The following is a 15,535-nucleotide window of genomic DNA, read 5'->3' as shown; positions in this document are numbered from 1 at the left end:
TTCTCAGGTGAATTTAGCTAGTACCTGACTCTCAAACTTAAGTCAAAAGTTTGTAACATATTGAGTGTCAAGTGCAATAACCTGATAAGAAGCCTACGGACATTTGATATGAGACTGACCTGACTGACCTGTCCTCCACTTCCACCAGCCTCCAGCCCAAGGGGTTCAGGTTCATGAGTCTGGGATGACTTTGGGTTCAAGTTGTTATTGGACTTCCCAGGGTGGTAATGAGTCTAATTGAAAAGGAGATACACACATATACTAGGCACTGAAGGTTTAGCTCTTCTTCCCCACTGAGATTTCCGAGAGGCTGAAAAAACATGGGGTTTCCAATGTGGGGGTTGTGCAATGTGTTGAGTCCAGTCTCTCTGTGGGGATCCACAGAGTGGATCCATGGGTGAAGACAAAGAGCAGGGAAGGTTGGCAGTGTAGTTACTTACCTAGGGATCCAGCTTTAGGTTTCATCCTAAAAGGAAGATTCATTCAGGCCAAATGCAGTGGCACACACCTGTAATCCCAGCAACTTGGGAGGCTAAGGCAGGAGGATTTCAAGTTCACAGCCAGCATCAGCAATATAACAAGGCCCTAAGCCACTTAGTGAGACCCTGTCTTAAAATGAAAAATATAAAAGTCTGGGGATGTGGCTCAGTGGTTCACTGCCCCTGGGTTTAATCCCTGGTACCAAAAAAAGAAAAATAAAAAGAGATTCATTCAGGCAAGAATAAAAGGGAACAAGTTGGGTGTAGTGGTGCACACCTATAAGCCCAATTACTCAGGAGACTGAGGCAGGAGGATCGCAAGTTGAGGTTAGCCTTGGCAACTTAGTGAATCCCTGTTTCAAAATAAAATAGAAAGGGATGGGGATGTAGCTCAGTGGTAAAGCATGCCTAGGTTAAGTTCCCAATACCCCGCTTGCTACCCCCCCCCCAAAAAAAAAGAAAAGAATCAAAGGGACTATAGTGGAAAACAAGCAATGCCTGTTTCTTCAGCCTCTCTGACCTCAAGTTCTAAGCTGGCCTTCTAGCGTCTCCCACAAGTGTCTAATCTAGGCAAGTGACATTTCTGGGTTGTCTCTTGTTCATTAAAGTAGAAAGGTAGAGCTGCACAGGAGTAGCTGAGCTAAACTCTTTGCCTTTGTCTCTCCCCCTTTCCACCCTGCCCCCTCTTTTCCCCTTTGCCCTCTGGCCCTTCCCAGGAGTTCTCCTCCAGCACCGAGAGTATTGATAATCCATTCAGTTCCGTAAGTGGGGCCAGGCCGGGACGGGTGGCAGGCTCCCCCCATGGCCGCATTTCCTCTCCCGTCCCAGGTCTTCAGAGCCCCCAGGCCAAAGCTGGAGTTCAAAGGCCCTTTGATTTCTGAGGCTTCTCCCTCCTAGACACGGAGAAGTCTTCCTGACCTTTCCTGCCAATGCCAGGCCATACTAAGATGAGCTCAGTTTATTCCTCTCAGAGACAGCTGGGCTGCTGTGCTCTTCTACCCCAGCTCCTGGGTCTCTGGAGCAAACAGCTGGGAGAGAGGTAGAGTTTACTCCTGGATCAGAGCCAAGAACTGCTTGGCAGAAACCCCCAGGATCCCATTTCTCCCACCCAGACCCTTTCTCCATGGCTTTTGCCATCAGACCATCAAATATTTATTCAGCCTTCTAAATGCTAGGCCCCGTGCTGGGTGATTCCACTCCAGAAGCAAACAGGACTTGGCCTGAAGGGAAGCTTTACCTCTCCACAGCTCATTTTCTTTTTAACATCAACCACCTTTCTTCCAGGTCGGAATTCTCCCCTTTTCCCAGCTCACTGCCCAGGATGTTTCTTAATCCCCATTCTCCTTCTTGCTCCCTCTGGACTAACCCTGACCCTCTGGTCCCACAGGGTCTTGGACCTTGTTGCTGGGCAAAGACGTGAGAGGAAATGCTGGACCCTCTGGGAGTTTGGATGATTTTTTTACATTTTACTTTCTATTTGTCTGCCCCATCAGTTTTCTATGTTCTGTGCCAATCCCCTTTCAACCATGATTCCTATCTCCTCCCAGGCAGCAGAGCCTTTCTCTGGAGGCCTGGGGTCACATTTCCAATGCTGATTTGAGGATAGGAAGGAATTCTGCCATTTCTAACCTGAGATGACTTTAAATTGGTTGGGTGGAGGGTCCTTGGGACAGTGACCACTTGCCACCTGAGTGGATGGTTTAGGGGATCAGGATGAAGGAGTGAGTCTTCAAACTTCCTGTTTTCTTTTTCTATTAAGCCACCAGGATATATCTGGGGGCCATAGAAACCCAATTCTATTGTCTTCCTTTTGTCTCTTTTTAACCCTGCTCCTAAAACATTCCTGACTGATTTCAGCACCCTGTTACATTACCACGTGGTGCTCTAAGCCTGCCCACCTCCTCCCATCATGGGTGGAGGCTGAGAAAAGAGCTGGTCCTCTGTACTCTGGCAGACCATGCCCAGGCAGACCAGATACTTCCCAGTTTTCAAAAGAAGCTCTTTTTTTTGCAGTGTGAGGGAGTCAGGGTAGAGATTCTCAATCAGGAAACTAAGCAAGACACACTCAGAAAGGGAGAGAAAAACCTGGTGAGTGAACTATATTATTTGCTGTAAGAGGAGGAGACACCATCCTTATCCAGCTGTGGGGAGGTGGGCTGGGGAGCTGGCTGGCTAGTTGGGTGTCTGTCTTGAACAAATGCCCCCTGTGGTAGAAGAAGTGAGACCGGGAGCAGCACACTTCTGTGTGTGCTGCTGAGTGCGTCTTCTCCCACCTCACTCCCCAGACTGACTGTGCCCTTTCTGGGGATGACTAACATGCCCAGTCTGAGGAGCCCAGCTCACAGCAGGGCACTGGAACAGGAAGCCTAGCTGCAAGAAGTAGAGGAAGAGGACCCCAGGAGCAATCATTAGAGACAGGCCTTCAGGGCCATCCTCAGGACTAAAACAAAGAGCAATTGCTTTCTTTCTCCATCCTCCTACACACACCTCCCTCCTTCTGCTTTTTTTTTTTTTTTTTTTTTTTTTTTGGTTATAGATGGACACAATGCCTTAATTTTATTTATTTATTTTTATGTGGTGCTGAGGATTGAACTCAGTGCTTCACCTGTGCTAGACAAGTGCTCTACCACTGAGCCACAACTCCAGCCCCACAGTCTGCTTTTTCTTTTCCCATTATCGTGTCCTCATTAATGCAGACGTGTTCATCCTCTTCTCATGCCCTGCATGGCATTGATTCCTTGTAAGAGACGGTGGGGTGGACAGGGCATGGGGTACCATGGAAAGCAACAGGAGTCATTTGGATGACTTTGAAAGGAGAAATTGACTTGAAGCTCCCTTACCCTTGTGGACCCCAGCAGAGCTCTCCAAGTTCCCTTGCCCAGCCTGTGGGCTTTGGTAGAGTCCCACAGCAGAGATCCAGCCCAGGGTCCAGATGGGGAGAGGTACAGCCTTGTTCTTGAGTAAAGCACCTTAGATGTAAGCAGTTCTGTCTGGGGCCCTGACTGACCTCCAGATGTCCCCTTCCCATCTTGAAACCTTGAGACATTACTTGAGGGTCTCAATAAGAGGAGGGGTGCTTCTCAATAACTGGGATCCTGGCCCCATATACCTTCAAGAAGTAGCACACAAAAATGGAATGTGCTGGCTATTGTCAGTTCATGCAGAAACAGTGGGGTGAAATCTCCTGCCATGGCCAAAAGGTAGCCTTCTTCCTAGAGTTCCCCAAATGCTGGGGTCCCTGGCCTGTGTGGCCAGGAGAGATTGAGGGGTGGGCCACTTTTTTTTTTTTTAATGGTTTCCTCACCATATTTTGTTTCATCCCACCCTTCTGTAGCCTGTCCGACTGGCCCCTGAGCGAGAATTCATCAAGTCCCTAATGGCAATAGGAAAACGGCTGGCCACGCTCCCCACCAAAGAGCAGAAAACACAGCGGCTGATCTCAGAGCTCTCCCTGCTCAACCATAAGCTCCCTGCCCGAGTCTGGCTGCCTACTGCTGGGTTTGACCACCACGTGGTCCGCGTGCCCCACACACAGGCTGTTGTCCTCAACTCCAAGGACAAGGTAGGTCCTAACTCTGATATGATTCTCCCCCCATGATTGTCCAGAGTTTGTGTATATGCACAGGGATTCGCCTAACACATCTTCGACATCATGCATAGTTCATAATTAATTGCATGTGTCAGCCATGATTCTTCTTCAGTGCTGTAAAGATCCTGTGAGTCTTCCTCCTGTCATACCCTTCTTGGACTTTGCTTTTCTGGGTCAAAGCAGCCTGATATTTTCTGCTCACCTCTTGCTGGATTTTAGGGGAATTACTCTCCACCCACTCCTTACAGTCATGTTGGTAGCTCTTCTCCAGCCCTCCTATAACTCTCTTGGGCTGTCCAGATACAGCCATCATGATGGTAGTGAAACGTTTTGTTTCTAAGACCTTTTCTGATCAGAGTGGGCAGGGAGGAGAGAAGGATGCCCAACTCATATTGGAGAGAATTAGCCGAATTTGTTGATTGAAGTGAGTAATGATGGTTCAGATTTTTCTTTGAGAGGAAGCATTGAAGGTTAGAATCCTCCTTGGGACAATGCCCAGTTTTATCCAGTCTTTGCCACAGCAGCTCCTTTGACCCTGTCTTTAGGACAAGCCCACAGAGACCTCTAGGCTTCTCTTACAAGCTGCGGTTGATAGTTGGAAGAGTTATTCCCAACCACATTGACTGTGCATTTTGAAGCCCAAATGAAAATTTGAAAAACTTATATACTCTCTTACCAGATTCTTTACATATGTAATCATATGACAAGTTCCTACCCTAAAAATATGGTGTCCATAGTATTAAGGGACTGATGATGAATGCAGGTTGGGGCTGGGCAGTGCAACAGGAAGAACGTGGTGTTGAGATTTGGGAGGTAGTTGTGGAGATAAGCTACCAATCCTGTCCTCACTCCCCACGTCAGGCTCCCTACCTGATCTACGTGGAAGTCCTTGAATGTGAAAACTTCGACACCACCAGTGTCCCCGCCCGAATCCCTGAGAACCGAATTCGGAGCACACGATCTGTAGAGAACCTGCCTGAATGTGGCATCACCCACGAGCAGCGGGCTGGCAGCTTTAGCACTGTGCCCAACTATGACAATGACGATGAAGCCTGGTCGGTGGATGACATAGGCGAGCTGCAGGTGGAGGTGAGGGAGCTCCAAGGAGGTAACCCTAGGGCACAGCACCTATTCTCCCCAAGCTTTGATATATTTGAGACAAGATAACAAACCCCCGGCAGGTGAGGCACGTGCCCAAATGAGTGGCATGAGTAGTGTGAGGCGAATGCTCTTAGCAGCTGTCTGGACAATACTTAGGTAGAGCTCATTCTCCCACAAAAGGAATGCAAGTTAATGTAATGAGGAAAATTTAATGAAAATATTTATTGAAGAACAGCTGCTCTATAAAGTTGACTTAGGAGAGCAGAGAGTGGTAAATCACACAGTCTCTCATTCCAGACCCAAGTGCTATATACTAGTAAACAAGGGAATTTGTGAACTAACAGGGGAAAGAACAAGACTAGGAAGCAGGAAGTTAGAGTGAGATGTGATCCAGGTTGTGGTGCCTGCAGAGCACGGGGTGTTAGGAGAGCACCGGTGGGGTGGTTGTGCTGACTCCAGACTTGGAGTCAGAAGATTTTCTGGAGGAAGTAATCTCTCAGCCAAGGCTGGAAGCATGGTAGGGATTAGCTGGACAAAACATTTGGGCAGAAGAAGTACATATAAAGACTAGAAGATGAGAGAGAGCTTGGCTCCTGATAAGAACTAAAGAAGGGCTGGGGATGTGGCTCAAGTGGTAGCGCGCTCGTCTGGCATGCGTGCGGCCCAGGTTCGATCCTCAGCACCACATACCAACAAAGATGTTGTGTCCGCCAATAACTAACTAACTAAATAAATATTTAAAAAAAAAAAAAAAAAGAACTAAAGAAAATTTGTAGAGCTAGAATGAGGCTGGAGAGTTGGTTAGGCAGGATCCTGTCAGCTGTGAAAAGAAATTTTATTCTGGGATTATAGGGAGCAAGAGCAGGATTACGAAGAGCCATTCTATGAAAAAGACAGAATCTTTGTCTTTGAACATACATACATGTAGCTCAGTGGTAGAAGACCCCTGGGTTCAATCCCTATTACCACAGAAGAAGAAAGGATGCATAGGGTTGTGTACTGGGTGACAAATGGAGTAGAGAAGTGCTCTGGTACAGACTTGATATCGGACTTGATAGGGGCCTTCAGGCCTGGTGGAATGTTTAACTGTAGGGGGCTCTCAGTATGATACTGAAAGTTCAGGTTTCCGTGAGGTCATGGCAATGATTTGCAAACTTTAGTGTGTTGGAAATCTGGAGAACTTGTTAAAATTCCATACTTCCAGATTTCATCCCCAATAGTTCTAATTCAGACCAATGCCGAGGCCTTGTAATCTGCATTTCAGCAAGCATCTCCGCTAATTCTGACGCAGGTAGTTCACTTTTTGAGAAACACTGCTATGGGGCCCATGTGAGTGCCGCAGCACCTTGTGGTCCAAATAGTCATGATCTGCTTGGGGTCCGTAAGAGGGGAGGCTTTTGTGAGGACTCTGGAAGGGAGGGCTGCGCGTGCCGTGCCGTGGCAACGGCAACCCAGCAGGAGGCAAGAGAGGGATCTGTGCTCACTTTGCACGTCTGACCAGCGCTCCCCTGCTCTCCCCAGCTCCCTGAAGTGCACACCAACAGCTGTGACAACATCTCCCAGTTTTCCGTGGACAGCATCACCAGCCAGGAGAGCAAGGAGCCTGTGTTCATTGCAGCAGGGGATATCCGGTATGACCAGATCACATTGCACTCATTAAAAAAAATTTTTTTTTGTAGTTGCAGATCGACAGAAAGCCTTTATTTTATTTTTATGCGGTGCTGAGGATCGAACCCAGTGCCTCACGCATGTTAGGCGAGCGCTCTGCCACTGAGCCCAAGCCTCAGCCCCAGCCCTGCACTCATTTTTTTATCCCTCTTCCATTCGTTGCCTCTCTCTGTCCCCTTCCTCTCTCTTTAGCACCTGCTGTCAGCCTGTCTTTCCTTTTTCTTTCCGTATTCTGTCCTTGTCCTGAGGCCACCAAACTTGAGTCAGTGAAAGTGCAGGTTGAAACATTGCTTGGGTGACTACATAAAATTATATTACTTTAAGAGGATCCCAAGGGGATGGCAGCACCCAAGAAAGGAATTCAAGCAGTGTTTCTCAAAGTGGGGTCTCATGGTGACGTGCATCACAGTCAGAGGGAATCTGCAGAAATGCAGATTCTGGGGTTAGGCTCATTCTGTCGGTCTTGTGGTAGAGGAATGAGAAGAGCCAGGAACTCCTCATTTTTAGTTGTAGATAGACACAATACCTTTATTTATTTATTTTTATGTGGTGCCAAGGATAGAACCTAGTGTCTCCTACGTGCTAGGCTAGCGCTCCACCAGTGAGCTACGACCCCAGCGCCCATTCGTTTTAACATGATCACAGACTACTCGAGTAGCAGAACAGTGCTTCTAGTTATGCTTCCTCCTGTGAGTCTCTCTCAGTCTGTGCATCCAGAATCCAGAACTGTAGAGAGAGTACCAGCATAGTCAGGGGCATCGGGCTCTGGGGGCGCTCCTCCCAGCAATGGATGTATTTTCTTCCTGCTAGACGGCGCCTTTCTGAACAGCTGGCTCACACCCCCACAGCCTTCAAGCGAGACCCAGAAGACCCTTCTGCAGTTGCTCTCAAAGAGCCTTGGCAGGAGAAAGTACGGTGAGTAGGGTGGTCTCAAGGCCACTGCTGGTGCTCACAGCACCACCTCTGTTGGCCATCAGCCTCCAAAACCTTCATCAGACTTCCAGGGAGTTTAAGCCCTCACCCTGGCATCACCCTATGACACCCTTTACTTCTTCCTAAACAGGAGGATCAGAGAAGGCTCTCCCTATGGCCATCTCCCCAATTGGCGGCTCCTGTCAGTCATTGTCAAATGTGGAGATGACCTTCGGCAGGAGCTGCTGGCCTTCCAGGTGTTGAAACAACTGCAGGTAAGGAAAGGGAAGAAGAAAGATAGCCACCTGAGTGACCACACAGGTTGTTCTGCAGGGAGCTCTCCTGGGGACCAGCTTCCTGCCCAAGGGTGCTAAAGTTGGTGCTTTTTCCCCTGGGAAATGCAGCCACAGGAACAGCTCCACAGCGGCCTCTGTTGGCTGTTTTGGTGAACTGCACCTGCCCTGTTGTGACCACTGAAAGTCAAGGTGCCTTGTTTGTCCTTTACATCAGAACTTCCTAAATGGCCTGTGGTGGGCGCGTTATAGTGTGCCGAGATATTGATCCCCTGAGCCCCCTGGGTGGGTTGTCTGCAAAGAGCTTCACTACTTTAATCCAGTTTTTTTTTTTTTTAAAGAGAGAGTGAGAGAGGAGAGAGAGAGAATTTTTAATATTTATTTTTTTTAGTTCTCGGCGGACACAACATCTTTGTTGGTATGTGGTGCTGAGGATCGAACCCGGGCCGCACGCATGCCAGGCGAGCGCGCTACCGCTTGAGCCACATCCCCAGCCCCTAATCCAGTTCTTTATGTCAATATTTTTATTTTCTAGAGATTTCTTTGGACCTAAATTTTTTCCTGTCTTTTTATTATTATTATTATTTGAACTTACACTAATAGTTCCTACTCTCCCTGCTTGTAAGGTGACAGTAATATTTCCTATTCTATCATTTCTTGGACTTTGTACCTATAAGAACATTTCTGCACATAACCTTTCTGCACATACCTCTTAAGTATAGCTTCCTGTCAGGCCCTAGATGTCCTTTCAAAACTTCCTGGTCCTCAGTTGATCTGTGAGTCTTACTTAATGGCCTATAATGCAAGGCCACCAAGGAGAGAGGTACTGGAGAGAGGGATTTTAGCCTTCTCTCTAGTTTGGAGAAAGATGAGAGTCTGATACCTCTATGTCTCCTCGCAGTCCATTTGGGAACAGGAGCGAGTGCCCCTTTGGATCAAGCCATACAAGATTCTTGTGATTTCGGCCGACAGTGGCATGATTGAACCAGTGGTCAACGCTGTGTCCATCCACCAAGTAAAGAAACAGTCTCAGCTCTCGCTGCTCGATTACTTCCTACAGGAGCATGGCAGTTACACCACTGAGGCATTCCTCAGTGCCCAGCGTAATTTTGTGCAAAGTTGTGCTGGCTACTGTCTGGTCTGCTACCTGCTGCAAGTCAAGGACAGGTATGGGTCCTCTGCCCTCATCCTAGTTCTGCACCAGGGTCTGCTGTGTCCCTTCATACATAATTCTCCACTGATAGAAACAAACGATGTATTTTCAGTAGAAACAGATGTATTCATGTGACATTGAGCCAAGGGGGATGCTGACAAATCCTAGGGTGAAAGAGCATAGGAATGTAGGATTTATGGGAGGAGTAAAGGTTTGAATGAATAGGGACTGAAAGTACAGGGAGAATGAAGACAGATAAAGCTGTGGAGGAAATATGTCCCAGGTGAGAAAATATTTCAAGGGGATTGAGGCTAAATTAAGAAAGCCTTCACTGTAGCCAGGAACAGTGGCACACGCCTGTATAATCCCAGCAGCTCGGGAGGCTGAGACAGGAGGATCACAAGTTCAAAGCCAGCCTCAGCAAAAGTGAGGCACTGAGCAAAAGTGAGGGAAGTGGTAGTGGCTGAGAATAGAAAGGAGAAGGTGGACATGAGGAACATGGAGAAGATGAAGTTGAAACTCCTAGCCAATGAACACTCCTTATCTCTCATTCCAACAAATGTTTTTCACAACTTTTAAGCACCCACTATTTTGCCCAGAACTGTTATTTCTCTCAGTTTCACATGATTTTATAAGGCCTAACTACACAGAGTTAGTATACATACACATATATAGGTTAAGTGCATATTGCACATAATTACAACACTGAGGACCTGCCTTCTCAGGGTATCTCTAGACAGTGACTTGGGGTCTGTGCCCCAAATGCTTCTGTGAGTTGCAGCTCTCCCTGGGCACAGAGAAAGAAATGTAGGGTTGGGGCTGTAGCCCAGTGGTAGAGCCTTGCCTAGCATGTGGGTGAGGCACTGGGTTTGATCCTCAGCATAAAAATAAACAAATAAAGACATTCTGTCCATTTAAAACAAACAAATAAATAAATAAAAGAAAGAAAAAAAAAAGAAATGCAGTGGCCTATGCTGCCAGGGCTCCTGGTGACATAGTGGCCTATTAAGATTAGCTACAGAGAGCAGTTTATCAGAAATCTGACATCACAGCGCCTGCCCTGGCCCTACATTCTTACATTTAATCCAGATGAAAACCTTGTTGGACAAGTGTTTCCTCATGAGGGAAGTAAGGGTCAGGTAGCTCTTAGAACCTGTGCTCATTCTGCCCTTCCACCTTTGACAGTTGCTGGGGAATGTGATCACAAGGAACTTGGTTGCCAGCTTTAGACTGTGCCTGGAAACATCCGGATTCTGAGCCCATGCCCTGGAGAACCTAGGGTTCAGCCCCAGCGTTGAGTACATGGTGGCAGGGAAGCTGGCTCTAGTCAGGCCTCAGGGCCTTCCCTTAGGAAACGGATAGGTTTGGAAGATGAGAGTGTATTCTCTGATAGGGGAGTTGGGAGGAGTGTGGGAGCAGGCAGCTGGGAAACTGTTCCTAGTAACTTCAAACAGAGTAGATGCAGGGCTGCTCATGGTTGGCGGCCGACCTACACCTGTGGCAGGAACATGGTGGCAACAAAGAAAATGAAAAAGATGACTGAAGTCAATCAATTCTAGGCTCCCACTTGCTATAGGAAAAGTGGTACTTGAGGGGCTGGGGTTGTGGCTCAGTGGTAGAGCGCTTGCCTCGCACAAGTGAGGCACTAGGTTCCATCCTCAGCACCACATAAAAGAAAAAAAGAAAGGTATTGTGTCCATCTACAACTGAAAGAAAAATTTTTTTAAAGTGGTACTTGCCAGAGTACAAGATGACCAGACAAGGTGAAGCATTGGTCATCCTCACCAGCAACTGCCTAATTTTGAGGAAATCTAAAGAAAAATACTGTGCTATGTTGGCCAAAACTGGTATCCATCAATACCATGGCAGTAGTATTAAATTAGACACAGCGTGCAAAAACTACTACAGAGTGTGCACACTGGTTGTCATTGATCCAGATGATTCAGACATCAGTGCAAGCATCCCAGAAAAGTAAACCATGCAAAATTTTTCTCTAATTAACCTTGCCAGAGCTTGTTTTTTTTTTTTTCTTTTTTTTTTAAGAAAAAAGAATATAGTCAAGCCATGACAGCCACTGGAAAGAGGTGGCAGCAATGAACGGACCCCCAGTCGGGAAGCAGGTTTTAAGGTCTCTGTACTTCAAAATGAGTTCCAAGCAGCTTTCCTCCTGGAGCCAAGTCTGGTAGTTAGTGTAGGAGGGAAATTAGCCTTGGGATCTTAAGAAGCGAGTCAGTTATTTGACTTCTCAGGGCTGTTTCCTCACCTATAAAAGGGAGCAGGGGGCTGGGGATGTGGCTCAAGCGGTAGCGCGCTCGCCTGGCATGCGTGCGGCCCGGGTTCGATCCTCAGCACCACATACCAACAAAGATGTTGTGTCCGCCAAGAACTAAAAAATAAAAAAATATTTAAAAATAAAAAATAAAAGGGAGCAGGACAACTCATGGTCTTTCTGGCTCTCAGTGTTGTGCAGGTGCTGCTAAATCTTTAATGTTTTTCCAGAGGGGGGGGGATTCAGGTGGGACTTGTTCTCCCTTTTGGTCCTTCCTGTTTAGGTCAGTCAGACCAGCCCCAGAGAAGGTGACCCTCAGACAGACTATGAGCTCTTTGGACAGTGAGAAGGTTGGTTGTGCTGAATAGGCTAGGCTTCAAGTGCTTAGCATGTTAGTTGTTCTTTCTCCTGGCCATTCTAGTGGGAATGACAAAGACCTGGGCTTTACCTCCCTTCAACTCTTCTTCCCCTATGGCTGGCCTGCAGTACTTGTCTACTGGGGTGATTTTTGTGTTTTGGTGTTAGAGACTGATCCCACAGATGCTTTTACCCATAACTACATCCCAGTCCTTTTTGTTTTTTGAGACAGGATCTTGCTACTTTGCTGAGGCTGGCCTGGAATTTATGATCCTCCTGCCTTAGTCTCCTAAATCACTAAGATTATAGTTGTGTACCTGACACCTTTTGAGATTTTTAAATAATGATTTAAAACTTAACTGCTTGAAGCACACACACTATTTTACACTTAAACTTCACTGAGTCTACTTGCCACTGATTGTTGTTTCTTCTGATGGGGCTTGATTTGCAGTGGGCTGATAGTGATTACAAATGAAACACAGGTGGATTAATTGGTTGATGGAGGTTTCCTACACAGCAAAGTGCCTGGCCTCTGTGACAGCTGGCTGGAGCCTCACATGCCTTATTTCCTTGCTTCTGGATTCTCTACTAGATTGGGACTAGTTTGAATACTAAAAGTGAGATTTCTGGGAAATTGGGATAACCCTAAACTTCTTATTTTTGGTACCTGGGATTGAACCCAGGGGTATTTAACTATGGAGCCATATCACCAGCCCTTTTAATTTATTTTTTATTTTGGGAGTGGGTTTCACTAAATTGCTGAGGCTGGCTTTGAACTTGTGGATCCTCCTGCCTCAGCCTCCTGCATCACTGGGATTACAGGTGTGTGCCACTGTGTCCTGCTAAATATTGTCATTAAGTTGTTAATAATAGGAATTTTAGACACCAGCTTTTGTTAGTGGTTCTCTCTTCTGCTTCCTTTCTTTTCACTGCTAGCTTTAGATCCTAGGAGACTGGACTCAGGATTATAGGCAGCAGAAAACATGGCAGGGGATGCCCCAGCTTCGTGTCCTATGGCCAGTGTGTTGCCGTTTTAAAGTCTGGTCTCAGGGGGCTGGGGTTGTGGCTCAGTGGTAGAGCACTCACCTAGCATGTGTGAGGCACTGGGTTCGGTCCTCAGCACCACATAAAGATAGATAAATGAAGGCATTGCGTCGATCTACAACCAAAACATTAAAAAAAAAAAAATTCGGTCCCAGTAAGACTTACTATGACTCTTCCTCTCTTCTTTCTCTTCTTCAGACACAATGGGAATATCCTTTTGGATGCAGAAGGCCACATCATCCACATCGACTTTGGCTTCATCCTGTCCAGCTCACCCCGAAACCTGGGCTTTGAGACATCAGCCTTTAAGCTGACCACAGAGTTTGTGGATGTGAGTCAGGAAGCAGAGGCACCTCAGGGTCACTGTTCTTTCTCTGCCATGGCAGGGGGAGCTGATGGGCTCCTCCCCGCTCCCCAATTAGGGATGAACAGAACAGAAATGGCAGTAAGTCAGGGTGAGGCAGGATCTCCTAAGTGGGGAACAGTGGAGTTTGGCATGATTGCCCTGGGAAAGGAAGCAGCACTTCTGAAAGGCTCACAGGACAGGGATCACTCCTACCATAGTCCTGTGGTGCACACACTCTTCTTCCTCCCCAGGTGATGGGTGGCCTGCATGGAGACATGTTCAACTACTATAAGATGTTGATGCTGCAAGGGCTGATTGCTGCTCGGAAACACATGGATAAGGTGGTGCAGATCGTGGAGATCATGCAGCAAGGTGGGCTGGGGAGAGCTCAGGGGCCTGTGGTACCCTCCGCATCCCCACTCAGGTTGAGGCCCTAGAGCTTAGGACTCCCACATCAAGATGCAAATTGGTTGTTGGGGGAGAGGGATCCAGCTCAATCCAGTGCCATTTCTCCTTCAGGACACTCTTCCTGACCCTGGCAGAGCTGGGCCTGGGAGGAAGAAGGGGCAGCAGAAACACCCTCCTTGGCACCCTCAGGGAAAAAAGAGCCCCATTTGTAGCCTCCTGGTCCTTCTGATGTCCCTATCCCTTTACCACCGAGTCTCTCAATCTCCTCTGTGCGTGGTTCTTCTCTTGACCTACTCAGGGGTTTCCACGTACTGGACTTTCCTCCCCATTCCACTTGCTTGACCTGCTTGCCCTGGCCTCTGCTCCCCCATGTCAGGCCGCCTTCCTTTCCCACTATTCACCTGTCCTGCTCTGAGCTGAATTTCTCATCTTTCTCCTCTACCCTGTCCTACCTCGATGTCCACTGTCTTGCCTAGGATCCCCTCCTGTGAGCTCCCCTGGGCCCCAGTCCTTGTCCCCCCTCCTCAAGGCTCCAGGTGGATACCACGTCTAAGCTGCCAGTCTCCTCCTCCCCACCCCTGCCCCTACCCCACAGGTTGTCGCCGTTGCTCAGGAGCATCCCCGTCTGGCCCCATGATGACGGTGGCCCAGGTCATCTGTGAGTGTCAGACGTAGCATAGGCAGAGGCCTGCAACCAGATAAGTGTGCCCAGCTCAGGGCCCATCCCAAGTTTCTTCCTGGCCTTCCTTTCGGACCCCGCAATTCTGCTCCCTCAACCCTTTCTATGGCCCTCTCCCCTCTGCCCACATACCCTCACCTACAGAGGAGCTTAGAAGCACGGGATGCAGATGAGCTCAAGACAGGACCTCCCACCAGTTCCTCTTCTCTGCACAGAACGGACTCCACAGCTCTCGAGTGGGGAGGGAAGGGGCACTTCAGGAACACCTGCCTGTGCTCCTGGGGTGGTGACCACTGTACCTCCTTCCTATCCGGGATCCTCAGTCCCTACTCTTCCCTTCAGGCTCTCAGCTTCCTTGCTTCCATGGTTCCAGCACCATCCGCAACCTCAAAGAGAGGTTCCACATGAGCATGACCGAGGAGCAACTCCAGCTGCTGGTGGAGCAGATGGTGGATGGCAGCATGCGGTCCATCACCACTAAACTCTACGATGGCTTCCAGTACCTCACCAATGGCATCATGTGACACCCTCCTTCTTGGGCCTAAGAGTGGTGGGGGGATCCAGGGTACCCTCTCCTGGGAGAGCCCTTGTCTGAGAAATCACAAACCAGGAAACCCCATCTACCCAACCATCCACCCAAGGGAAATGGAAGGCAAGAAATATAAAGGATCATGTGGTAACTGCGAGCGCTTGCCAGGGTGGGAGGAGCCGGCCATGGGGTGCAGGCTTGCTGGGGCTTCCCGCCCCTCATTGTGTATTACCATCTGACAGGTTCCAGGACTCCCTGCCCTCCAGAGAATAGAGGTGATGAATGCAAGGGGCACCTGGCCCTCCTCCCTCTCACCGGACCCAAGAGGTTCTTTCCACAGGCTGCCCCTTATCTGTTCTGAGTCCCAGGAAGAGGGAAGAATAGGTTCTTGGTACTTAGGACTTGATCCTGTGGTTGGCCTTTGGCCATGCTGCTGCCCGACTCTAGATACTCTCCCAGGGACTGACCCCTGCCAGAGTTCCCCTTGATAGGTGGGCTCTGTCACAGGGTCCTGCACTTGCTGAGGTTCCCCATCAGTGGGATTGAGAAGGGGAATTACAATCCCTCCAGTTATTGAGGGTATTGACCTAGCCATGGGGAATTCCTACCCCTGATCCCTTCCTCATACCCAGGGAAACAGCTCTCAATTTTTTATTTTTTGTTTGAAATAAAGTCCTTAGTTAGCCATCTGTGTCATTTCTGAGTCTC

The 15,535-nt window shown here is 48.3% G+C and overlaps 1 protein-coding gene across 10 annotated transcripts in view; it reads left to right on the top strand.

The window, feature by feature from the left end:
* The window catches only part of PI4KB (phosphatidylinositol 4-kinase beta), a 29,324-nt gene extending 13,805 nt beyond the window's left edge, over positions 1-15,519 (top strand). For 7 of the 10 annotated variants that reach the window (XM_081307872.1, XM_081307869.1, XM_081307871.1 and 4 more), the window contains 11 exons: positions 1,196-1,240; positions 3,814-4,041; positions 4,930-5,157; positions 6,691-6,800; positions 7,648-7,752; positions 7,901-8,024; positions 8,944-9,209; positions 13,064-13,196; positions 13,463-13,583; positions 14,215-14,277; positions 14,641-15,519. In XM_081307872.1, coding sequence (XP_081163998.1) covers positions 1,196-1,240; positions 3,814-4,041; positions 4,930-5,157; positions 6,691-6,800; positions 7,648-7,752; positions 7,901-8,024; positions 8,944-9,209; positions 13,064-13,196; positions 13,463-13,583; positions 14,215-14,277; positions 14,641-14,822 — 1,605 coding nt within the window. In that variant the 3' untranslated portion in view covers positions 14,823-15,519. The remainder of the gene's footprint in view (positions 1-1,195; positions 1,241-3,813; positions 4,042-4,929; positions 5,158-6,690; positions 6,801-7,647; positions 7,753-7,900; positions 8,025-8,943; positions 9,210-13,063; positions 13,197-13,462; positions 13,584-14,214; positions 14,278-14,640) is intronic. The other 3 variants (XM_081307874.1, XM_081307875.1, XM_081307867.1) reach the window with 3 other exon arrangements.
* Positions 15,520-15,535: the final 16 nt, after the last annotated feature.

This window comes from Spermophilus citellus, assembly GCF_964194105.1.
Source record: "Spermophilus citellus genome assembly, chromosome: 9".
Lineage (NCBI taxonomy): Eukaryota > Metazoa > Chordata > Mammalia > Rodentia > Sciuridae > Spermophilus > Spermophilus citellus.
Note: the sequence above shows the minus strand (reverse complement) of the source record. Positions and strands in the feature narration are given on the sequence as shown.